This window comes from Danio aesculapii, chromosome 6, assembly GCF_903798145.1.
Source record: "Danio aesculapii chromosome 6, fDanAes4.1, whole genome shotgun sequence".
Taxonomy (NCBI): domain Eukaryota; kingdom Metazoa; phylum Chordata; class Actinopteri; order Cypriniformes; family Danionidae; genus Danio; species Danio aesculapii.
In genome coordinates this window covers 8,415,370-8,442,489 of record NC_079440.1, presented here as the reverse complement: position 1 = coordinate 8,442,489, position 27,120 = coordinate 8,415,370, and the positions used below count along the sequence as shown (strand labels likewise).

The 27,120-nt window shown below is 36.7% G+C and overlaps 2 protein-coding genes across 3 annotated transcripts in view; both read left to right on the top strand.

Annotated features, from left to right (window-relative positions):
• Positions 1-7,601, top strand: part of ccdc88aa (coiled-coil domain containing 88Aa) — a 104,298-nt gene extending 96,697 nt beyond the window's left edge. The window contains 4 exon segments of the mRNA XM_056459228.1: positions 1,103-1,186; positions 1,354-1,515; positions 4,224-4,277; positions 4,374-7,601. Of these exon segments, the coding sequence (XP_056315203.1) occupies positions 1,103-1,186; positions 1,354-1,515; positions 4,224-4,277; positions 4,374-5,053 (980 nt within the window). The 3' untranslated portion in view covers positions 5,054-7,601.
• A 3,106-nt stretch (positions 7,602-10,707) lies between these two features.
• mtif2 (mitochondrial translational initiation factor 2) lies at positions 10,708-25,946 on the top strand. Of its 2 annotated transcripts, XM_056459412.1 has the most exons (15): positions 10,708-10,845; positions 11,360-11,431; positions 12,307-12,457; positions 12,593-12,716; positions 12,928-13,099; positions 13,542-13,702; positions 14,320-14,496; positions 15,095-15,234; positions 16,105-16,229; positions 17,527-17,731; positions 19,567-19,819; positions 22,090-22,230; positions 23,346-23,510; positions 25,217-25,357; positions 25,453-25,946. In XM_056459412.1, exons 3-15 carry the CDS (start codon positions 12,317-12,319, stop codon positions 25,623-25,625), a joined length of 2,118 nt encoding a protein of 705 aa, XP_056315387.1. In that variant the 5' UTR covers positions 10,708-10,845; positions 11,360-11,431; positions 12,307-12,316; the 3' UTR covers positions 25,626-25,946. The 2 variants fall into 2 exon arrangements, with proteins under 2 accessions (XP_056315387.1, XP_056315388.1); XM_056459413.1 differs by lacking the exon at positions 11,360-11,431 and having other exon boundaries at positions 25,453-25,945.
• The last annotated feature ends 1,174 nt before the right edge of the window (positions 25,947-27,120 follow it).

The window sequence follows — 27,120 nt, the reverse complement described above, 5'->3', positions numbered from 1 at the left end:
CACTGAAGTATGAGGTGACGTGAATAAAATAATGTTGATCCATTTAGGCCAGGCATGTCCAAGCTCGGTCCTGGAGGGCCGGTGTCCTGCAAAGTTTAGTTCCAACCCCAATTAGACACACCTGGGATAGCTAATCAAGCACTTACTTGTCTTTCCAGAAACATCCGTGCAGGTGTGTTGAGGCAAGTTGGAGCTAAAATCTGCAGGACACCGGCCCTCCAGGACCGAGTTTGGACACCCCTGATTTAGGCGGAAGTGACAAACTACAAGCTTTCTATCAATATTATTGCTTCTAAACGTGAATTGTGTCACTGTTTTGTTGCGCACTAGCTTATAGATATGCTAAAAACTAACAATACTGATACTAACATCTAAAAAACTTTAGACCTTTAAACAAAATGAGTCAAAAAATGTTTTACTTAAATTTTCAGAAATCATAAAAGTAGTAGATGACCCAAATATTAACTTTATGTTGCAAAACGGCTTTTCAAGAGTTCCCACTTAGATATGCTTGGCGTATAAAGCAGGTTTGGCATGCTGTCCTGGGAGAGAACCCTTAGCTCGGAAATATTTGAGCCCAGGGCATATCCGGAGAGCCGAGATCAGGTAGGTCTCGAGAGCTCCCCCTTTAGAAAAGGGAGGAAAAGTAGGAGATGGGGTGGAAGGGGGGATTCTTACAAACGAAGATAGAAACAGTAGGGAGAAAATGATCCATTTATAGTAAACTAGGATCACTCTGATTGGATTATTACTGATTACAGATGAGTGGCCAGACGTGCTCAATCATATCACGTGCTCCTCTCGAAATTAGTTTATGAAACTTCACTATGTATACCATAAAATATTTTGAGGAAAAATAATGTCAAAGAAAGAGAAAAATATACTAAAAAACACGACATGACCTGTTTAAAACAAGTTAAAAAAAATAGAAAATGTCTTTTACAATACACTGCGGTTGAAAAAAATCGATATACTGTACGTCTGTGTTTGTTTTGTGAATTGTCATGTTTTTTCTTTCTTTCCTCTGAAAACGTTCACAAACTTTCTCACTGTCATGTTTTCCTCCCTCGTCTCCTTCATGTCTTCCATTGTGGTGATCAAGTCTGCGCCCTGAAAATGTTTCACGTTAAGCGTAACAAACCGAAGGATAAAGACAAAGTCAAGTCTCTCTTCCGCCGATCTCAGTGTAAGAGCATTTAAATCAGTAAATCAGCATATTTTATTCTTCACACAAAGAGAAAGCGATCATGCAAGATAAATGCTTCAACTCCCTTAAGACAATTGCTGCCTCGCATTTTAGCCCCATAAACCTCATCTCTTGTCATCTTCATCTCTTGTCATGTTCCATCTCAGCGATGAATGACCTGCTGCTGTCAGAGGGATGTTTGGATGGGGACTCCAGGCTGCAGGAAGATCAGCCAGAAGAGCAAACCATTGCCATTTCAAAAAAATGCTTCACATCAGCATTTCATCATTACTCTTCCATTGACATTCGTACAGCAGTCGGTAATCAAGGTACTATTTCTGAGCACATTACTGTATAAAGTACTACAAAAGTAGTAAATTCCTTTAAAAACACCATACAGCTATAGTCTGAACTATTAGACATCCTGAATTATTGGGGTATGGTTGGGGTAATTAGGCAAGTCATTGTTATAACAGTGGGGAAAAAATACTTAAAAGGGCGTCACACACAGGATGCGCCGTTCAGCGCATGACAGTTGAAAGTATTGCACACCAAACGCACACATTCACATGCTATTTAAAATGAAACTAATCAGATGGCGCTCTGTGGCGCGGCAGAAATATGAACAGTGTCCTGAGTCGTGGCTGGGCACCGCCAACAGCCGTTAACCTGCGGCGCCGATGTTTGTACCCTGATAGAAACCGATGTTTAGAATTCTGAAATGCATGGCACTATGCGGTGTGTCGCCGAGCAGCGCTTCTGGTGTGTGACCCCCATAAGAGGGCTAATAATGTTGACCTTAAAATGGTTTTAAAACAATTAAAAACTGCTTTTATTTTAGCCGAAATAAAACAAATAAGACTTTCTCCAGAAGAAAAAATATTATAGGAAATACTGTGAAAAATTCCTTCCTCTGTTAAACATCATTTGGGAAATATTTAAAAAAGAATAAAGGGCTAATAATTTTGACTTCAATTGTAGCAGATTTATAATAAGTGTTTTAAAAACACTTTATCAACTGAATAACAACATTTTGGTACCCCATAGAACACCACAGCAACATGCTAAAACAACTCTGAACATTTAAGCACCTAAAAAGGAATGCTCTGACAACTCTTCATATCATAGCAAACATAATCTCTTAAAACACATTTTGCAACTGCAGAGCAACCACCAAAATGCCATAGCATAAACAACATGCTATCAACCCCTTCCCCCACGCCTTTAAAGAGATAGTTCACCCAAAAATTTAAATTTACTTACTATTTAGAAATTTATTTAGAAAGCCATTGATGTACATAGTAGGAAAAACAAGGACTATGGACATCAATTTTTCCAGCTTTCTTCAACTTATCTACTTCTGTGTTCAATAGAAAAAAGTAAAGGGTTGGTAAATTATGACAGAATTTCTATTTTTGGGTGAACAACTTCATAGGAATGCCTTGAAAACCCAAAAAATTGTGTAGGAACAAGCTAAAATTCACTTCAAACCCTTCTGAAACTGCATAGAAAAACAACATGGAACATCATAGAAACGTGCTACAGAAACACTTACTGTATAACAAAATAGCATCTGCATAGAAATGCCCTGGCAACACTCAACAACCTAAAAACCATTCGCCTTACCAAATGCATTGCGACATTCCGGCAATTAGTAATGTGGCTGCAACTTTTGCATGGCAAGCCCCATTTCTGCTCTGGTGCTTCGCAGCTTTGCAATTGTTAAATATTCAAATCTTAAATGTAACTTTCCAACTTGAATACACCCTTCTTAAAGGGATAATTCTGTCAACATTTACTAACGCTTGCCTTTTCCAAACCGGTTGTTTTTTTGTTCTGTTATATTGAAGAATGTTGTAAAACTGTAAACATTGACTTCCATAGTATTTGTTTTCCCATTATGGGAGTCAATGGTTACATCCATTTTTGGGTTCAGAGGAACAAAAAAAACTCAAACTGATTTGGAAAAGGTCAAGGGTGAGTAAACGAATTATCCCTATAAAGGGTTACTAGATTGCGGTCCATGCTCTAAAAAGGGGGGGTGCCCAAACTTATTCATGCTAGACCAGTTTTCTAGAGATTTAGCTTCAGCCCTGCTTAAACAGATCTGAACCAGCAAATGAAGGTATTCTGACTCACTATAAACTCATTTTCAAGTTTGTCCGAGCTTGATCCAATGGCTGTTTTCCACTTAGCAATATGGTACAGTACACTGTGCAATTATTTCCGTTTCCACTGTCAGAAGTAGAGAATGGTTCCAAAATAGCGAACCGCACTATACTGATTTTGTAAGGGTACCTAGTATAATAGTATCTACAGTAATGTGTGGAGCTAGACTCACTGCAGAACACTGATTGGTTTACAGAGAATCAACAATTGCACATGATACAAGAAGCAATGAAGCCCCAGTTTAAATACACAGCCAACATAGGACATTGTAATAATGCATAACTATAATAATACAATGATGTCACATAACGATGAAAAGTGGTCGATTCAAGCTTAAACGACCACATGCCATGAAGCAAGAACAGAATCTGCTGTATTACTGGGTCATTCACATGTAGGGTCTAAAACGTGTCTTTGGCATGTGGAAAGCGGCATGTTTTCCTTGTTCAAGACTGCTGTTGATCTCTACTTAATGTCGTACACCAAGTTAAGGTACTATTGGCAGTGCAAACACATGCTTGATCAGGGTTAGCAGTTCCAAATTGTACATTACTGCACTATACTGAACCGTAATGCTCAATGGAAATAAAGGTCTGCAGGATCTTGACCCTCCATGAGTAGCATCTGGCCCCCTTGATCTAGGGACTTGGATCCTACATGTAAGGGGACACACCGTTCTGCCCATTTTGTTTGTTATGCTTTTAAAAACACATCATTCAGACCATCGGCTCATTAGCAGAGAGCTCCGTGAACTGAACCATGTGTGTCAGATAAGAGAAACATACAATGTGCAGAGCTTTAGATCCCCTGGATTGAAGTTGAGGGCCTCTAATCTTGAGTACCTAACATTACACATTTGTCCTTTCAGGTAAAGACACGATTCCATCAGGTCTTACAAATGGCACCGAAGGCCAAGATCATGGTAAGAACCAATGCATGAACCATGGCAAACCAAAAACAACTCACTGGTTGCATGAGCTCATTGAACTCTAACATCCTGTAATTGACATTTCAACAGGCACGACTGGCAAATCAAGCCGTGCCCCCAGCGCAAGCAGTGGTGAGTTTAATGTGAGCCTGGAGAACGAGGCCTGGTCCAGCGATAGCAGCCCCCATCCAGATCCATTCTCCTCCAACCGCCAACGATTCAATGATTCTCCTTCGTCCTCCCGTCCCAACCATGAGGAGCTCAGGCAGGGTTATTGCGCCCCAGGGAGTGGGGTACGGCGGACAAGCAGTGGAAGATCTGTCGGAGACCGCTTAACCCCAAAGCTGGACAAAGCAAACATCGGACTGTATAAAACGCAGAGCGTGCAAAGTACAGACTCTGATTCCAAACCTGCCCTTGATGCTCAAGGGAAGTCCTCCTCTGTATCAGGGTGTTTGAATTGCTTTGCCACTCCGATGCGAAGCCCCAAAACAGGCCAGGCTCTGTCCACTCTGCCCCGAGCCAGCTGCGTCATCTCCACGTCCGAGGGCAACAGTCGGCGTGCCAGTGTCCTCAGCACTGTGTCTGGGAAGTCAGTGGGATCGATTTCAAGTAAGAACTGTGCAGAACCTCAACCTGAGCCCAGCGAGGAGGCTCCAAAAGAAAGCCCTGTTTTGGAAGAAGGAGACCACAAACCTGACAAAATCTTTGATTCTGCGTTCACTATAGATTCCGTTTTTACAAACACAATTTTCAGTGAGTCAAGTTAAAGTCCGGGTGAGCCTGAAGATGTTAAGACTTTTATTTCAGTATTTTGATGGACTTCCAGCTGAAACTGAATATTGAGTAGTGGGCAAGGCTTTCTTTTTGTCCGCCATTCCCTTTTAGCAAACTAACGGTAAGAGCGGCGTGTTTAAGAGTATTTTGGCTAAAGCAGTCAAGCAGACGTCAACAGGGAAAGACCACCACTTCAAACGCAGAAGCAAATGGTCAGACTTTTAATTGATAATTACCACAACAAACATTATGTTTCAGTGGATGTACTTGCACAGATCAATTGTTCACTCTAAGAACAATAAAGTGAGCAACGTAAGGAAACATTGAACATTTTGACTTTACACAGACTTAGGATATGAATGAACCATTTGACCTTCTTATTTAGCGACAAAGAGACAAGTTATTTTCCATGAATGTGAAAGACATCTTTCAATATATTAGTCACTACATATAACTCTGATCCTGGAGGACCACTGTCTTACCTTCTCGGTCACTCAGAAATTTCTTAAAGACACCCTGATAATGTTATGGGATTTGTCCAACACAGGCTTAAGGCTGGTTCATACTTCTGTGTCGAGCAATTGCCGTGACCCATGGCGCCTACCTTGCGCGTTGCTGTGCATTTATATTTCTGCGTGCTGTTTGTGTTGCTCTGCAATAACACTTTCAAAACGCTAGCTGGCAGTAGGTTTTTATGTTCCTCTGTGTCAAGTTTCTTGGCTGGTGTTTTGTTTTTTCTGAACGCTACTTTAATGTACAAGTCGCTCAAACTCCGGAACCGGCGGACATTAGTGCTTCCAAGCCAACTAATCACAGAGCTTATGCCACGTGTCATTGCAATGTGTAGTTAAATTTTTGAGAGGTGTGCGTCAGCAACGGCAAGGGCTATGCGACCACGCGAAAGCTGCACCGGACCAAACATGTGCGCTTGACGCAGAAGTATAAATAAGCCTTTATTGTGTATACATACCCCTGTCTACATTTATGGAGAGCATGAATTATGCAGCCAGAGGTATGTCTGTCTGCATTTCATCTTTTAAATGAACGCTATAGGGCGGGCTGATGAGTATAGTGGCTCGTACATCGGCGGACTTGGGACGTAGAGCTGAATTGACTGAAATGACGGGGTTCGAGTCCGGCGAAGAACGGTTCCAGAATCCAGGTAAAGCAAAAAATAAAACAAAATAAATAAATAAACAACAGGCTGAAAAAGGAAGTGAAATCATGCGGCTGCGACAGCTTTTCTTTTCCGAAATTGCTTTTGAAAACACTAGCAGCAGCCTCTGGTGGTTTTGCAAAAACAAAATCTGTGAGCAGACGTACCTCTGGTTACGTATTTTGTTGTCCCCAGAAATGTAGACCTAGGTACATATCCGCAATGAGCCTGGGTTGGATTTGTCTGGGGATCATTACATTTTGGTTTATTTGCACTCCTAGGGATTTTCTGAAACACACACACATTCCTTATGACATCTGTCCTTCCTTTTATTCACAAAGAGCATGTTTTAGGCAATGTTACTATAGGTTCCTATTTTGAGATCAATCCCAGGATGTGTTTACCTTCACACGCAAGCCTCTCTATCAATTTTAGGGGATCAACGGTCTGTGTGAAATAAGATATATACCAAGATCCACGTAATTATGATCATATAATTAGTCAGACAAGTCAAGAGTGCACTATGATTATGCCATCTCTGAGCTGAATTTGGGCATAATTAGTCAGGAAGCCATGAAAAAGACGTCACTAAACAATACTCAACTATAGTCCAGGCATCTCTCGTTTTTGTTTTGTTATATTTTTTATGTTTTATTTTCCCTTTTCAATCCTTATTTCGATTCTTAATCTTTTTTTTATATGTTGAATAATATTGTGTTCACTTCATCTGACAGATACTTGCATGAACGTAACTCTAGAATTTAAATACAGGTGTCCCTCTGTGCATGTAGCAACACTATCTCACGGCAATACGTAACTTTTTGATTTAGTGGCTAATTTGTATGAAACCGTAAGATCTCATTGGCGCAATTTAGTATGATTTGCTTATCCCCCAATGACGATTGGGTTTAGGGGTGGGGTTTGGTGCCACGCCTCCTTTTAAAAATTGTACTATTTTTTGTACGACTAAACTTTTACGAATTCATACGAATCAGCCACTAAACTGACAAAACGTAATATAGTTACATTTCCTCATGAGATCAGGTTGAGACTTCTGTGGTTTAATTTGTTCTATTCTGTATATTACAGTCATTTCCCCTTTTGCAGAATAGTGTGTTGTTTCTTTGGTTGTTTTAGCTAAAAAATGCACATCGTATTTGTTAAAACCAGTCAATATCTCAGAGTTCCATTGTGTCTTGCCTTTTTATTTGATCAACTTTCCTCTTAATTTATGAGAACCTGCTTATGTTGTTCTGGTTTGTGCTTGTGTTTCATATATTTGTACGCTGAAGTGGTTTGAAATATAAATTATGAAAACTAAACTGTATGTTTTTGAAATAATAAAAACAACTATGTACAGCATCTATCTATCTATCTATCTATCTATCTATCTATCTATCTATCTATCTATCTATCTATCTATCTATCTATCTATCTAGCTGTCTGTCTGTCTGTCTGTCTGTCTGTCTGTCCGTCTGTCTGTCTGTCTGTCTGTCTATCTATCTATCTATCTAGCTGCCTGTCTATCTGTCTGTCTATCTATCTATCTATCTATCTATCTATCTATCTATCTATCTATCTATCTATCTGTCTATCTGTCTATCTGTCTGTCTGTCTGTCTGTCTGTCTGTCTGTCTGTCTGTCTGTCTGTCTGTCTGTCTGTCTGTCTATCTATCTATCTATCTATCTATCTATCTATCTATCCATCCATCTATCCATCCATCCATCTATCTCTTTTGTTATGGCAAAAAGTCTAAAAATCCATTTCTTTTCCTAACAATTAAACTCAGACTTCATTATTCAATTACCTGTTGACTATGAAAACATAAATGACACCTTAATATTTTTTTATATATTTATTGTACATTTATTTAAAGATCGTTTTGTCAGTGGTGTTGCCTACTTGTTCCCTAATATTAAAGGTTTTTATCAACAAATATTTCTTGATGTTTTTCAGCACATGTAGTCAGGGAAACAGCAAAATAATGATAATGCAGCAGGTAAGGAAAATATGTGGTATTTGTTTTAAACAGGTATTTCAAACGTGTGACGTTATTTAATTTTTTTTTGCAATCACATGTTTACTATGATTATTAAAAAACATTTGAAAAACATTTATAATGATGCAATAACTAAAATACTTAGTGTAGAACAATTCAGTAAGCTACATGTAAAATTATCTTGTTACATGTGACATTTTAATTAATGTGACAGAATGAAAAAAACTGTAAAAGCGGTAATGCAATGAAAATAAAAATTAAAAAAATGTAATTGTGCAAAATATATTCTGCAAGGGATCCAACACTGTAAAAAAAAGCTGGGTTCCAAACAATCAATTCATGTAGGGAAAACATGATGGACTTAAGATAGCATATTACAGTTTTTCTCAGTGGCTTTGGTGCATTTCTCACAACACAATTTACATTTGCACAATAGTTAATGCATTTCTCAAAACAATTAGAACAAACTGCAAAACCTAGTTGATAACCTGAAAAAGCGAGTCACTTGCTTAAAATGGAGAGCTCATTCCTCTAAAGCAAGTATTCATGTTAGTAAAAGTGTCAGTGTCATCAAGATGAAAAGACCTGACACTATTGTTTATGAACAAGATAGTCAAATGTCCTGTTTTCATTATGACAGTTTACTCTGTACATTTTTTCCAATGCAAAAGTCAGATTTTGGTGACACTTCCTGAAAATGCTCAAGACATCACTGTATTTACACAGCCATTTGAAAACTACAGTAAAGTTAGACATCACTGCATTTAGTAAGGAAGCTGAGCACAAGACACTGAATATGTATGTTTCACATTTGTATTGCCTATGCTCTTTACAAATCTAATTTATTCACAACATTGAGCAAAATAATAAATACACCCTTATTTACAACAAACATGAACGTTCTTTGTGTAGAGCTGTGCATATCTGTATACAATATTGCAGTACATATTGGAACTGAATCTACAACATACATCGGTCTGTAAATCATTCATGAAACTGTTCAATTTAGAAGACATTTTGAGGAATTTATTTATTTATTATTTTAATAAAACTAGCTTGACAGATTTTAGCAACTAGTTCAACATTTTTGTATGTACTGACTCAAGTAATGAAATGAGGACTGTTAGTTTTATATGAAACGACCATTCAGCATTCACATGTTTAGTTCATTTTGACTGACATGACATAAGCGAATGATAATGATAATGTTATAAAACAGCAGAGAGTTGTATGGAAGCAATTGATGCACGTCTAAAAGCATCTGCAATTTGTTGGAAGGAATGAGAAACTGCTACTGTGTATGATGTGCACAGATGGCAAACTGTTTTGTAAATAGTGTAGTGAGAATTGCACAAAAGCGACTGAGAAAAACTGTAATATTTACAAATTTAGGTGGATTCATAAAACAATTAAGAAAAAAAAACACTCAAGAATTGTGTTGTTTCAGCTCATTTTCAATAAGCAGCCTACGTAATTCACTGAAATGCTGGGTTCCACACAATTCTTTCATAGTGTCCCAACACAAATCAATTAAGTTACCTTTATTGTTTTTACACATTTGAGTGGATTGAATGTAACACAAATAAGTTGTCCCATAAACCCTCTGGAATTGTGTTGATCAGCTTTTTTTGACTGTTGTTTGAGTGAACCATATGTTGAGAATCATAAATTAAGTAATTTCCTAACAATAAAGGAGATCATACCAGTGAGTGACAAACCTTTATGAAATCATAAGATAAATATGAAACATTTCTGAAACCTGAAAAGAGACAAACTTAGCCTACGTTAAAAGGCCTTTCTTCATTGATATTTAGGAAATACGAAGAAAAGTCAAGTTATGATTTGTAAATATTATAAATTTGTAATTATTACAGTTTTTCTCAGTCGCTTTTGTGTATTTCTCACTATTAGGAAATGCGAAGAAGAAAGTCAAGTTATGAGTTATTTTTATTTTCAAATCATAGCCGAAGCATGTAAATAAGATACAACGTGTACATTCATTCATTTCATTCAGTCAGGTGTTGCCCAATGTCTGAAAAAAATTGGGTCGCCACAGTGGGTTTACACAGCGGATGCCCTTCCAGCTGCAACCATGTAGGCTACTGGGAAACATCCATACACGCTCATTCTCTCTCTCTCTCTCTCTCTCTCTCTCTCTCTCTCTCTCTCTCTCTCTCTCTCTCTCTCTCTCTCTCTCACACACACACACGCACCACAGTCAATTTAGTTTATTCAATTTACCTGTACCGTTTGTCTTTGGACTGTGGGGTAAACTGGAGCACCCGGAGGAAACCCATGCCAACACGGCGCGAACAGGAAACTCCACACAGAAATGCCAACTGACCCAGCTAGGACTCGAACTAGCGACCTTCTTGGTGTGAGGCGACAGTGCTAACCACTAAGCCACCGTGTCTATTTTATGGATTTTGTAATTATGTCGCCATCATGTGTTTGTGTTTTGAACCGCAGCCCGCGCAGTACATTGTGGGATATACTGTCATGGCGGCGCCCTTACAGCAAAAATGACATCTGACTTCAGATTTTATTTGCTTAAGTTAATTTTCACGCCTGTGCTTTCAGAGTCGCTCGACCGAATGAATTCATCGGGCACTGCAATATCTCGTTTTTAGTAAGTAGAAAACATAACTTGCTGGTTTATAATGTTGCTGTTAGTCTGCCTTGAGCGACTGCAATATAATATCAGCCTACAGAAGAAAACTAAAACTAACCATGGCATTACCATGTTTTTTCCTTATATACTATGTTAATACCATGGTAAACGTAAATACAATGACATGAATATAATAACCATTCGATACCGTTGCTATGATTAAACTAAAAGGAATTAACATTTATCATAATTGTTTAAAGGCACCCCAGTACTAAGAGATTAACGAACCTCTCTAATATTAGCATAAAATAAGCTAATTTTTATAATTTCAAAAGTGTATTGCCTTCTATCTTGTACAGCAATGGTAAATGCTGTAAATGTATACACATTTTAACGACCTTAATTAAAGGGATGAAATGTGAATTTTGTCAACATTTACTCAACCTTAAGTGATTTTTATTTACTCTTATATGTTTCTTTCTTTCTTTCTTTCCTTCTTTCTTTCTTTCTTTCTTTGGCTGTTGAACACAAGAGAAGATATTCTGAAGAATGCTGGAAAACAAAAGCTGTTGACTTCTATAGTTGGGAAAAGCACAACAAGAAAGTCAGTGGCTACTGGTATTCAGCACTAGCAAGCACAAAAAAATAACAACTCTGAACAAGTGTAGATATAAAAACTTTTGGGTGAACTATCGCTTTATTTTTATTCTTTAGATAATCTGCAATGAAGAGCATGCATGTAATATAATAATCATATAGTAATCAATAATTAAACTAAAAGGAATTAACATTTGGTATCATAATTGTTTAAAGGCACCTCAGTACAAAGAGATGAATGAACCTCTGTAGTATCAGCATAACAGCATAACATATCAGCATAACATAAGCTAACATTCATTCATGCGATTGAGGTAAAGTTGGTTTTATATTCACATGTTCAGACTTTCTCATTAATAATATAATTTCAGGTGATTTTACCATTATTTCTCTGTTGCAATCGGGATATCAATGATTAACCCTGAAAAAGCCAAAGCAAAGCAAACACTACCGGATTGCTAAAGTACTGTAAATACAGCACTACAACACACAAAAGTGAGAGATTGACTTAGAATGTCACTTACCTGTTCTGTAATGATTTGTTTAGCTGTACACAAAAGGAAGTTTTTCTCCTTTAAGGATTTAAGGGCGCTCTGTTGCCATCTTGTGGCTTAACGTCAACCATCTTTGCTCTGCTAAGTATGACACGCTAATGGCTGCTGATGTGCTGAATCTCCGAAATTATAAATATTTAAAATATGTACTGTCCTTATAAATAAACTGCATGTTGCAATCTAAACAACTACATTCTCGACTACAAAATCCTCAAAAGTACATTATGTTGTCCAACAGCTGCAGAAGTTTAGATATAAAAGATGACAGAATATTAATTTTAGAGTAAACTATTCCTTTATTTATTTATTTATTTATTTACTTTTTTAGATAATCTGCAATGAAGCGCATGGCAGCCTTGGTTGGAAGGACATCATTGTCCTGCTGGCATCTTGGGGGTCCACAATTGCCCCATGTTTCTGCCTGGACCAGTAAACCTCCATACACCTGCTCACAGATACGACATCTTGCTGCAAAACAGGTCAGATTTAAAACACAAGGTATTAATGAATGCTTGTCTGCAGAGTCCAAACAGTCTGACTCAGATGACTAGACGCTGTTGGGTTGCCTTGTGTGCATGTGGTGAGCAGAAAGTGTTGTGTCTGTCCTGCTGTAGGATAAAGCTCGTTTCAGAGGTGAGAAGCCCAAATCACAGCTGGAGAAACAGCAGAAGCAGGAGGTGGAGATCAAGCAGAGGATGAGCGTGTCTGAACTTGCTATCGCCATGAAGAGAGACATTGGTGAGTGCTGATGAGCTTCTGAAAATTTGTGGTAACTTGTGTCATGTCTAAATGTTTCAAAATGTTTTTTATGCTCCTTCATATAAATGTTGCATTTATAGCAATTTAAATGCAGTAATTTAAAAATAAAATAGAAAACAATAAATTAAAATCATAAATAATAACAACAATTGCATCTCAGGGATACTGAAATACCAATGTTTCTCTGTAGATCATGTTTATGAGGCCCTGCTGAACACAGAGGTGGATCTGGACGAGTTGGAGCCCGACACAATGCTGGAGGAGAAATGGATTAAAGAGGCAGTCAAGAGGTCAGGAATGAAATACAAATGGGCAAAGCTGGTGGAAACCAAAGTCAGAGAAAACAAAGATATCCAGAGACAGTGAGTGTCATTTCAATAATACAGCTGCTTTAAAGTAATAGCTCTCCCAAAATTAATATTTACTCACACTCGAGAGGTTTCTGCACTTGTTCAAAACCTTCATGAGTTTAAAACACACTGTTTATCACCCTGAAGTGGTTCCAAACCTTTATGAGTTTCCTTTTTTTCTGCTGAACAAAAAAGTAGATATTTTGAAAAATGCTGGAAACCTGTAACCATTGACTTCATTAGTATTTGTTTTTTATGGAAGTTAGTGGTTACAGGTTTTCAGCTTTCTCCAGAATATTATCTTTTGTGTTCAATAGAAAAGAAAATAATCTCATAAAGGTTCTTAACCACTTAAGGGTGAATAAATAGAGTTATTTTTTGATATTGGGTGAACAATCCCTTTAAAAAGTTGTGCCTATCTTTAATTTGTGAAACGGGTTTGATCTGTTCTCAGACCTCCTCCAGATCCGGCTCAGTTAGTCACTCGGGCTCCAGTGGTGACCATCATGGGCCATATAGACCATGGAAAGACCACCCTGCTGGACAGCCTGAGAAAGAGCCAAATTGTGGCGCAGGAGGCTGGAGGCATCACACAACACATCGGAGCATTTCGGGGTATCGGACTCCTCAATAGATCAATTATATATTCGATTTTTTGCTTAAAGGAAACTGAAAATTCAGTCCTACTTTATATTAAGTGTCCTTAACTACTATGTACGTACTTCAAAATATAAATACGATGTACTTAATGTGTTCATTATGTATTGCAGAACACTTCTGATGATATTAAGATGGGCCACAGGTATGGTTAGGGAACGTTTTGGTAGGTTTGGATAGGTTTAAGGGTGGGTTAAGGTGTAAAGGATTATCAACAGTGTAATTATAAATGTAATTACAGAAATTAATTACAGATGTAATTACATGCAGGTAGTTAATCAATCATAAGTACAATGTAAAAACATGTATTTAACACAATAAGTACGTTGTAACGGTTTATTCATTTCAATGTAAGTACATAATAGTTATGGACACAAAATATAGAGTGGGACTGAAAATTCTGTGATCATTTACCCACCCTTTACTTGTTTCAAACCTTAATGAGTTTCTTTTTTCTGTTCAACACAATAGAAGATAATGTTGGAAACCTGTAACCATAGTATTGTTTTTTCCTATAGTGTGTATGTTTGGCATTTTCTGTTGCTAATTAAATGCCTTCTATGTCTCCTGCGCAGTGGAGCTACCTTCCGGTGAGAAGATTACGTTTCTGGACACACCCGGCCACGCGGCATTTTCTGCCATGCGAGCACGTGGAGCAATGGTCACTGATATCGTCATCCTGGTGGTCGCAGCTGATGACGGCGTGATGAAACAGACCATTGAGTCCATAGAGCTCGCCAAAAAAGCCAAAGGTAACCTGCAGGTTAAAGATGTTGATGAGTATTACAATCACAACAGATGTCATCATGCTGTTATTTGCATGTATTTCTGTTATTTTTAGTTAAAGGTCTTGTGAAGTGTTTTGAAATTAGCATTTTTTATTCAATGTTTGACGTAATCTCAACTGAAAAATGAAAAAGGGGTGGGACATATAGTAGCTCCTCCTACTTAAAAAAAAACAGCCAATAGCATTTTGTTTTTATCACAGCTCTGCCAGTGAGAGTGGTTGAGCTCAAGCGCATCAAATGAAAAGCAAACGGGAAGCGTTTTGAAGGGGGCGGGGCATGTCAGACACTAGAGAACATTTGATTGGTCAAGATTTGATGAGAAACTGAAGTATGAGATGATGTGAAAAAACAAAATCGGAAAAGGCGGAAGTGACAAACTGCAAACTTTGGATGTTTATATCAGTTTTAGATAATCTAAATGCAAATGTTGTCATTGTTATGGAGCCCACTAGCTTATAGATATACTTGACTGAAACTAACATCTAAACATTTTAATTTTAATTTCACAGGACCTTTAATGACTTGATAAATAAGTATATATTCTGTGTGTTTCGGTCTTCAGTGCCCATCATCGTCGCTGTCAATAAATGTGATAAACCTCAGGCTGATCCTCAACGTGTGAAACAGGAGCTGGCGGGTCATGATGTAATCTGTGAAGACATTGGTGGAGATATACAGGCCATCGAAGTGTCCGCATTAAAGGTACAGAGACCGTATTGTGACGCAGTTCCTAGAATAAGAAAACAGTGGGCGTGGCTTGTTTTTTCTACTGCGAGCTGATTGGATGTAGTAAAGTAGGCATTGTTTTCAGAAATTGTATTCAGATTGGGAAAAGGGTTTGGGGAGAGTTATTACAACCTAACAGACACCGCCTCCTCCTCACCATTTCTGTTTGTTGTCAAAATTGACAGCTGGAGGGGGTGTGGTTAAGTATATTAGCCCCGCCCAATACCTGACAGACTTAATCTGAGAAATAAACTGAAAACAAACAGGAAGTGCAGTTTCAGATTACAAGGGCAAAAATTATTTTTTCTTAATGACTGAGGGGCGACGCGGTGGCGCAGTGGGCAGCACTCTCGCCTCACAGCAAGATGGTCACGGGTTCGAGCCTCAGCTGGGTCAGTTGGCATTTCTGTATGGAGTTTGCATGTTCTCCCGTGTTTGTGTGGGTTTCCTCCAGGTGCTCTGGTTTCCCCTACTAGTCCAAAGAATGCGCTATAGGTGAATTGAGTAAGTTAAATTGTTCGTATTGTATGTGAGTGAATGAGAATGTATGAGTGTTTTCCAATGATGGGTTGCAGCTGGAAGGGCATCCGCTGCGTAAAACGTTTTCTGGATAAGTTGGCAGTTCATTCCGCCATGGCAACCCCTGATTAATAAAGGGACTAACCTGAAATGAAAATGAATGAATGAATGAATGACATGCACAGAAGCAGTGTTCACCACAAAACTAGCAATGTGAGCTAACAAAATCAATATGGTTAGTTTTGATTTCATGTGTACTTTTATTTTGAAATGCCATATCTCATTACATTTGAATTATTGTGTTTTTACTGGTAATTTTTTATGCAGGGGGACAATTTATTGGAGCTGGCTGAAGCCACAGTGACGCTGGCAGAGGTTCTGGAGCTGAAGGGCGACCCCACAGGCCTGGTTGAAGGATCAGTCATCGAGAGCCGCACGGACAAAGGCAAAGGGTGAGTAACCAAGAAACATCATGAAAGAGGTTAGTTCTGTAAAATAATAATTACAGAGAATTTAAAAGTAGAATTTAAGACAACGTAAACACCATTTTAATCTTTTCAACTATTTTCCAAGTGCTGTTTAACAGGGAGATACATTTTTCAACATAGTTTTTATGACTAATTTCTAATAACTAGTTTCTTTTATCTTTGTCATGATGACAGTACTTAATATTTGCTCACACTTCAATTTAATGTACAATTTATGCTATTAACAAACCATTAACTATGGCTTTATAGCTTAATAAACTACTAATTAGCTGCCGATTAATAGTTTTTTTTTTTTTCAACTTTGTTTTTATTGATTTTTTAAATATTGAATATTATCAGACATTTCCTTTATTCATTGTGCAAGAACAGGTCTTTGGGTATTTTCCATACCAAATCTATAACACGTTTAGTTTGTATAAAGCTGAAATCTATAAGTTTCTTTTTGTTTTGGTTCCAAAGGAACATTTTCTCCAGCCAGTTTACAGACCACACCAAGCACCTCCTTCCTAAACTACTGCAGCTCTCCACACTCCCACATACAGTGTAACAGAGTTCCAATTTCATCTTTACACTTTCTGCAATAGTCTGGAATATTAGGGTTAATCCAATGTAATTTTACGGGTGTAATGTGTGTCCTCATCATCCATTTGTATTGCAGAATTCTACATCTAATGGTTTGAGTTTGAGCTAAAAGACATGCATATTCCCATTCCTTAACAGCAATAAATACTTAAAAGTCTCTTTTCCATGCTGAAAGGTATGATAAGTCTATCCAGTAATGACTTATAAACAAGGATATCATTCCTCTATCATTCATGTGATTCAAAATAAGTTGTACTAATGTAGAATATTGGGGCTCCGAGTAGGTTTTTGCTTATTAATAGTTAGTAAGGTAGTAGTTTTTCATTTATATTAGCACTTACTTTATAAGTGTTAATAAACAGTTCATATCTTAATAATATGCATGTAAGAAGCCAGTAGTAAATGGTAAATTAGTAGAAATAATAAATGAATTACATTGTAAACCTTAATAAATAAAAGTTATAAAGTTATAATTTTTTATTTAATATTTTAAGCTTTTAGTTATTATACTGTCAAGTTTGTTCTGCATAAATCCGCAGATTTATTTATTTATTTTTTTTATTTACAAAATTCTGTGCAGAAATAGCAAAAATGTCTGCAGATTCAGTCTAGCCCTACTTTGGGTGTAGTTATTAATGTAATGAACAGAGGTGTTGAAGGGTTGTTTGTGCTTGCTCAGGCCCGTCACCACCGCCCTCATTCAGCGAGGCACTCTGAGGAAGGGCTGTACTCTGGTGGCAGGAAAGTGCTGGGCAAAGGTGCGCTTCATGTTCGATGAGAATAACCAGGCTGTGAGAGAAGCCGGACCCAGCATCGCTGTGGAGATCGTGGGCTGGAAAGATCTGCCCTCTGCTGGAGAGGAGATCCTGGAGGTCGAATCAGAGGTACTCTGCATGAGTGCTAAAGAGCTGTTATTCACATTTGTGGCATTTATTTCATGACATACTCTCAAAAAGTTTGCTATTTATTTAAAATTGGCTGAAACAACACAATTCTTGAGGTTTTTTTTGGGACAACTTAATTGTTTTATGTTCAATCCACTTAAATTTGTAAACTTAACAAGAAGCCCTGCATTAAATTCCATGTCTTTAAAATGTGGAAATTAGTTTTACCACAGGATTTTCAATAGAATTTCTGCACTCACCTGCTGCTCCTCACGCTGATTGTGCTTAAGTGGTTTTTAACAACTAAATGAATGCTTAAGTCTATTGAACTGATTATACTTTAAATAAATTGCATTATTAATGCTGTCATAGGAACCTTATGAAAATGAAAATAGTTACATAAACCTATTACTGAAACTATATGAAAAACATTTGGCTTCCTATAACCCCGGGATTGTCAACTGGTGGGCCGTGGCCCTCTAGTGGGCTTCAGCAATCCTGCAGGTGGGCCGCGAGATTTAAAATGAACTCTCAATATTATACTATAATTTTATTATTTTATTAATATGCTATATTACAATGATCAAAGTTATGCACTTTCTCCTGTCCTCTGATTGATTACTTCACACTCTGCGCAAAAACAGCCTCATGATCGCGTCTGCACCTAGTACACGTTAAGCCTGTTCATTCACAAACTATGCATGAAGTGAAAGTCTCACTTTTTGTATTTTTGTGTTAACTATATATCTATATATATATATATATATATATATATATATATATAGATATGTATATGTATATATATGTTAATAAATAAATGTTTAAATGAGCATTTCATACATACATTTTAGAGAATATGTCAGACAGGTGGGCTTTTAAAAATTGAGCGGAGAAAGAAATGGGCCCTGAAGTGAAAAAGGTTGAGCACCCCTGCTATAACCCATTGATACATTTGATTATTGTAAAATTATAAAGTCTGGCTGTAAATGTCACGTTAAATATCATTCAAACTTGATAAAACACTGATAACATTTAATACTGAACAAAGCACATAATCAGTACCTGAGGTGATCATTGTCATAGTTGTTTATGCTGTTGTTCAGCTGCGATGTTGCAGAAATTGAAACCGTTTCTAAAATAGAAGTTTTGCACGTCTGTTGTAGATGGTTAGGACAAAAAAATAATTTGAACATGAAAAGATATAGCTTCTAATGTGTGTCACAGCATTGCGTTGCCTGTAGTTAGGACTAATGATACTGCAAACTCTTTATTGACACAATAATAAATTATACTCTTTATAATTTGATATTGTTTTTAACTGTTAAGATTTATATTTCTAATCACAGTATTTCTATTTCCAGTGTATTTTTGATCTAATAAATGTAGCTTTTTCTGTATAAGTTGTGTATTACAGCTTTTTAAAGTCCGAATTAATTGAAAGTGTCTAAGACTTATATTAGTATGTTAATGGACTTCTGACTGAAACGGAATATTGAGTAGGGGACGGGGCTTTCTTTTTGCGCATCATTCCCTGATGGTAAACTAACGGTAAGAGGAGCGTGATTAAGAATATTGATACACAGTTGCTAATGAAGCTCTAAGGTTGACTTCAACAGTAGGACTGCCACTCCATACACGGAAGCAAATGGTCAGACGTTTGATTGAAGATTACCAAAACATGCTTTTTTCAGTGGATTAACTTGTTAATTATTCATTTTAAGAATAACAATGTGAGCTAGCAGTATAAACACTGTACATTTTGAGTTTAAGACTTTTAAGTTTATTTTGTATCCAAGTTATGATTAACTTATCTCTGTACTGGTAAATTCCTTCAGCAAAGGGCGCGTGAGGTGGTGGAGTGGCGGAGCTACATGGAGGAGCAGGACAAGCTGAAAGATGAGCAGCAGGTGATTGAAGCCAAGCAGAAGCTGCATCATGACACTTATAAGAAGGAGAGGGAGAGCCTTGCTCATCTCAGCTGGAAACAGAGGAGAGCAGTGTTGTACAAGGCCAACAAACACAAAGGCATCCACAGACCCAGTGAGAGAACCGAAAACGAGGAGCTCACGATGCCCATCATCATTAAAGGTGAGGTGACGGATTTCACTGGGGTTCGTAAGTCACTGCCATATGAATAGAAATAGCTAAATGGTCTATACTAATCGTGATGTTTTGAATTGAGAAATGTAGTATATAGGCCTTTTTCTTAGAACGCAAAATTACCCATTATGCTTTGCGTGTATGCATAAAGAGGATGCTTCGAACTTCCGGTCAGCAGCTTGATGCTCAAATAGTCACATTGGGACAGCTTTGAAACAATTTTTTAATCTATTTTACTTGCTTTTAACATTTTTGAACTAATACTGCTGTCGATCACCACCACCTCCTGGACGTATTATTAAAAAAATCCAATCTAATAGGAATGAAAAACAACATCAGCGAGTCATTTACGCTTACTGTTAAACAGTATCTTGTGCCCCTTAAATGGAGCCTTGTCATATCAAAAGTGATAATTTTCTCCTTTTCTCAAATATATAACCACCCCTAATAAATGTAATTCACCAAAATATTTGATACACACACGTACGGGCCCACTAACACAATGATTGAAAGAGTGCACAAGTGAAAATACATGTTAAGTTTCATGTAAAGTGTAATGGTTAATATGTCGAATAAAGCACCCCTTCTAGTAGGGGTGTGAAGCTACACTGGTCTCACGGTTCAGTTACGATTATCATGCCATCGATTCGGTTCAATTCGATATCTCGGTGCATCACGGTGCATTGACGATGCTTTCCATACTTAATTAGATTTTTTCTTTACAACACAAGAAATTTATTTTATTAAAATCTATAAATATATTAATGTTTATATACTATTTGTAATACAATTTTGTCCTTTAATACAAGCAGTGAGATATATGTACTGTACCTTTAATTTGAGCTGCTTAACGAAAACACTTTCTGAATGTATCAAACAAAATTCCAATACATTCACAGAAGACAGCATAAGCATTTATAGCAAATAAACTAATGTAAATATTATCCCGCTTGCTTTTTGAGCGCTGTCAAGTGAGGTATTACACCCCTATGACTGGTCATTGTCCTCACCCACTCAACAGAAAGGGCTGCGATTGGCTTTAGAAATGACAGCGCTGTTCACCATTGAATGACTTGGGAAGAACAGCCGCGGTTACAGTCTATATGCGCATAATAATCACGGGTAATTCACAATAGACACAGTTGAGAAAACTCGCACCTCAGGCACGCTTGTGTCTGGATCCACAATCGCTTTAACAGCTGAGAGGAGAGAAAAAGTTACCTCACAAACACGCCAGCGAGTCCAATGTCCAAAGTGGAAAGAGAGGCAGAGATGGAGTTTTACAGCATTTCTCCCTAGTAGTGAAATAGCAGCTCGTGTGTTCTCCCCGTGTTTGCGTGGGTTTCCCCCGGGTTCCCCGGTTTCCTCCCACTGTCCAAAAACAAACCATAGCCAATCGACTAAACCAAATTATCACCTAAAACAACATTAGTTTACACTTCTCACACGGCGACAAGCAGGGGAGTTCTCGAGACCTACCTGAGCTCAAACTCCCCTCTCGCCCTTCTAACGGGAGGGAGCCCCAGGCTCGAGGATATTACGAGCTCAGGGCTCTCTCCTGGGACAGCATGCCAAAAACACTTTATTGATTATCAGCTAAGTGTGAACTCTAGTGGCAGATAATCTTGCTGCTTTTATGAAAAGAAAACTCTTGTAATTATGACATTATTTCTGAAAACAAGAACATATTTTTGCTTGTCTAGAAAATGCTTCTTGATTTATGCGTTTTTAGATATTTAGACTAGAAACAAGACAAAAACTCTAAGTTAGAAAAGCATTTTTGCAGTGTACTGTGATCTCAAATGTGACATTTTTCATCCCAAAAGTTTTATTTTTTAGTCTAATGTGAAGAAAACACCTGAAATACACTGTTAAGTGTTTCTTTTGTTGCTTTTTCTCAACCTGACTTAATCCATTGTTCAGATGTTTTGAGCTTGAAGTGAAGTTTAATTATAAACTAATTTCAAGAGGATCATATGCTTATGATTGACCACGGCTGGTCCCGCATTAGCTAACACATGATTTACCAATCAGATGAATCCAAACTCACTATTAATAACCAGAGTTTTTTACCTCAGTTATCTTCGTCTTGAAGAATCCCCCCTTTCACCTCTACTCGTCCTCCCTTTTCTCAGATAGGGTGACACGGTGGCTCAGTGGTTAGCACTGTTGCTTCAAAGCAAGAAAGTCACCGGTACAAGTCGTTACTAGGCCTGTCGTCGTTCCTGTGCGAAGTTTACATGTTTGTTTTTTTTTAGGTGATGTCGACGGCTCAGTTGAGGCTCTTTTGAACATCCTGGAAAGCTACGATGCCGATGATCAGTGTCAGTTGGACGTGGTGCATTTTGGTGTTGGCGACATCTCTGAAAAAGACATTACCCTGGCAGAGACGTTCTCAGGTTTGAATCTGCAACCATCCACTGATGCACTATATAACGAAACATATTCATTTAGATCAATAAAAAATTCTCAATCAGGGAGATTATCACATTAACACATACTTCCTGTAAGAACGAGGCTGTTAGATTAACATCATTTAAAATAAGACAAAACTAGATTTTAAATAAGGTGAAAAAGCTAATAATCAATGAATTAGTCACCCTTAAAGGGATAGTTCACATAAAATGAACATTTCCTCAACATTTATTCACACTCAAGTGGCTCGAAATCGCTTCGATAAGATATTCTGAAGAATGCTGTAAAGTAGGTGTCGACATCCATAGTAGAAACAAAAAATACTATGGAAGTAAATGGCTTCAATATATCTTCATTTGTGTTTAAAAGAAGAATGAAACTTGTGAGGTCAGAGTAAATGATGAAAGAAATTTTATTTTTTGGGTGACCTGTCGCTTTAAATAAAAACCTCATGAGCTTGACGTGTTAAAAATCACATGTGAAATACATGTAAGTGTGGTTTAATCTGTAAAATCTTTAGGTTTTTGTGTTTCACTGGTGATTTTTTTAGCATCATATTTCTTAATTTAATTTGTTCCTGTAAAAACAATCTTTCCATTTATGATTTTATTATTCAGGAGTCCAAATAGTCTTGGAAAACCTGTATTTGTCATTCAGTTGTGCAGGCCTGGAAAAGTTATGATGATTAATAAAAGTAATGGAAAAATGTATAATGTCATTTCCATTCATCTAGTTGTCAGTCTTTAAATATTTTATCAGGTAAAAGTTGCCATTTGCCAATAAAAGTATAAAATCATTGGAAATGAAAAGTTTCAAAACTGAATAATATTTCATATTCTGTAAAAAAAAAAACATAAAAAATAATATTATTTATTTCTGTTGTTAATAACTCATCACTTGTCGGTTCATTTTATGACAATGAGCAGCTTTGTATCACAGTTATTTCTTTATTGTGGAAATCTACACAATAATATAAATTTTTGACAAAAATATACAGTTGTTGTTTTTCACTATTACTATTTTACTGATATTTGTTTGTCAGAACGTCAAACTTAGAATCAGTTTCTCATATTCTCTCTTTATCCCCTTCACTGCTCAGGCATCATATACGGGTTCAATGTCTCTGCACACAAATCGATTCAGCAGCTGGCGGAAAAGAAGGGCATTTCTCTAAGAATGCATCGAGTCATCTACAAACTCTTAGATGAGCTCAAAGAAGACTTGAGCAGCAAACTTCCTCCAACCACAGAAGAAAATATACTTGGTAAGTTTCACTTTGAAGATACCATATTATTTTATTTTTAAAAATTAGTCCTTTTGTTTGTTTATTGGTAAGTACTAGTGTTAGTTTAAAGACATTATTTCTCATAATTGTCCTAAGTAGCTACAGAGGGCTAGAGCTTTAAATAGGAACATTATCAAAACTCTTTTTCAGTTTTTTATTTTATTTTATTTTTTTCATTTTCTTTTAACAAAATGCTAATGGTCAAATCCGATTCAATTCATTATGCTAAGCTAAGCTAAAAATGACCCCGCCAGAACAAGAAATCGGCTGAATGGATTCAAAAAATGGTATGGAAGTATGATTCATGTCAATTTTGAACAATTTAATGCATGCTTGATGAACAAAACTATTTTTTTAATACATTTTACCCCAGAAATGTATCAGCAGTATCACAGTTTCTAAAAAACAATATTAAGGGAAGACTCTTCTTGTAAAAATTAACACACATTTTGAGATTTTGGTGTTTATTCAGTAGAATTAAAGGAAACAACTAAAATAGTGTTTCTTTTTTGTTGTTGTTGCATTTATCTCCACTTTAGGAGCTTTTGCACTGCAAAAAAAAAAAGAGTTTTGGTCTTGTTTCAAGTCCAAATATCAAATAATTCTTAAATCAAGATGCATTTTCTTGACAAGAAAAAAATATGGTCTTGTCAGAAATAATGCATCAAAATTAGGTGAGGGTTTCCTTAAAACAAGCAAAATAATCTGCCGATGGGGGAAGAAAAGGAATCTTAAAAAGAAAAACTTTTTTTTTTTTTTGAGCAAAATGCTAATGGTCATCAGATTCAATTCACTATGCTAAGCTAAGCTAAAAGTGACCCTGGCAGAACAAGAAATCATCTGAATGGATTCAAAAATGATTCCAACTGTGTCTACTGTTTAAATGAGCCTTTTTCAAAAAAAGATGAAGTCTTCTTTTAAGCAAATGGTTTCGCAGTGGCATATTAGTTCACCCCCAAAATGAAAATTCTGTTAAGAGATTTTAGATAAAATCAGAGAGCTCTCTCTCATTCTCCATAGACAGCAACAGTGACAAGACAATCAAAATCCAGAAAAGGGACAATAAACATTGTTAAAACATTCCTCGTGACGTTGAACTGTAATCATACGAAGCTCCAGGAACACTTTTTATGGCAAAATGATTTAAATATGCAATAGATGGAGGATAGAGCCTATTCAGTGGATGAGGATGATTGGGAGGCCTTGATTCTGAAAAGAATATGATTCTGTTTGCCCATTTCTTCTCGCCAGCATCAGGGGTCTCATTTATTTGTGTAGAAACTTACGCCAGAATAAATTTGTATTCATTTATTAAAGATTAGGACTCATATGAGGATTTAACGTGGTTCAATTGTCAATATTAAAAGTTAAATATGTTTATTTAAGATTTTACTTACAGGTGCACACATTCTTCTGTCAAGTTTGTTTTAGATCTCAACTTTTGCATTGGAAGTGGTGTATGCACGTTTTCACCCCTGTGGACGACAACCTTTCGATTGTATTTTGCAGCCCTAATAGGAATAAATACTAATTTAATTCTTGAAATGATCAAAACGCCAAGTAGATGTTCATTTATTACCACCAATGATCTGTATGATCCACTAAGCTTACATGGAACAAAGAGAAACAAACATTTATTGTTATTCTTCAAATAATTTTTCACTCTTCGTTCTCTCACGCTTCAGGAGAGGCTTCAGTTCTGGCAACCTTCACCGTGACGGTTGGGAAAAAGAAGCTTGCAGTGGCTGGATGCAGAGTTCAAAAGGGCCAACTGGACAAAAAGATGAAATTCAGACTTATTCGAGGACGAGATATGATCTGGGAAGGTAAACTTAATGGATCAGAACTGAATAACTCCACTATTGTGCTTTCTTGTAGCCACTTGTAAAATAAAAATCCATGCTTTTTTTTTTTCCTCCAGGATCTGTTACGACACTGAAACATCTGAAGGATGATGTTCTGACTGTAAAGACGGGCATGGAGTGTGGCCTTTCTCTAGATAACGAAGATCTGGAATACAAACCCGGAGATGCAATCATTTGTTACAGTGAATCTGAGGTGAAGCAGAAAATATCCTGGGATCCAGGATTTTAAAAAACTGCAACCGGCACATCGGTATACTATATTAGCTAGTATACATACCTGTGGAATAGCTATAACAAAATTTGTTAAGAGCAAACCAACATATAAAAATATAGCCATGACATTTGATTGTCTTCATTTTGATTCTCCATTTTAGGACTGAACTACAGTTAAATTGTACATAATGTATGTCATAATGTAAATAAAAAATCGAGACTAATTGTTTTTGGGAAAATATGATCTTCCTGAAACAATACATTCATTAAGACAAGTATCTTACTCTAACAAAGGCTGCATTTATTTGATCATATCACAACTGATATTGAGACATTGCAGTTTGACAGATGCTGATCCATGTTGAAAACAATCGTCAACTCCTTGTGCATATATATTTATAATATATATTTTGTGGAAACAGAGATACACAAAGCCTCATGAATTTTACATATATCCATAAATACTGTATCAAATTCAAACCAAAATGTTTTAATCAGACAAGCAATGATTTTGCAGAGCGAGATACCTTTTAAAATTTTACAAGGTCTGAACCTTTATATTGTCAAAATTGTGTACAATTGCACAAGTGTATAAGCACATATTTAGATGTACATAATTATATCTGTAGTTAATTTTGGTAAATACAGTCAGCCCTTTATTTACCCGTACCACTGAACAGATCCCAAGCCCATCTACAAAACCACACTGGCTTCCTGTCAGTCTTCGAATTGATTTTAAAATTCCCATGCTTGCGTAAAAGGACTTATATGGTTTAGCCCAATATTGGTATGAGCATTTAATCCCTTACATCCCCTAGATGTGCTTTACACTCATCTGATGCTGTTATTTTTAACCGCTCAGTCAATAAGACAAAAATCTATGGGAGATCTCTTCATTGGCACTTAAATTGTGGAACTCTTTAACCCTCAGATATTTGCAATGCAGAAACCCAGAGTATGTTAAAATCTACCTTTTCATGGCAGCTTTCATTTGCTTTTTACATTATTTTTATACAGCTTTTTCCCCCATTCATGCTATATAAAAAGAGTTTATTAATATTAAATAGAAGCTAAACAGCCTAAAAACTAAGTGATCACAAAAACTGTGGTAGCACTTCATATTACCATCCTGTTTTGCAGTTAGGTTACACAAGCTGGCTAGTAACTAGATACCAACCCCAAACCTGCCTATTAAAGCATGTAATTACTTGGTATAATCAATACATACACTGTAACTAGACATGTAAAACCCTCTTAAATTAATATAATTTACTAATTACTTATTTCAAACCTTTTGTTTCTTATTAAATGCAGATGTTTTAAAGAATGCTGAAAAACCTGTAACCATTGACTTCCACAGTATGCTTTTCCTACCATGCAAGTCAATGTTTACAGGTTTTCAGCATTCAAAATATCTTCAACATGTGTTCAACAAACTCTTTTAGGGAGTCAATTTTCATTTTTGGGTGAACTATCCCTTTAATTATTGCAAACACTAATACATTTCATAT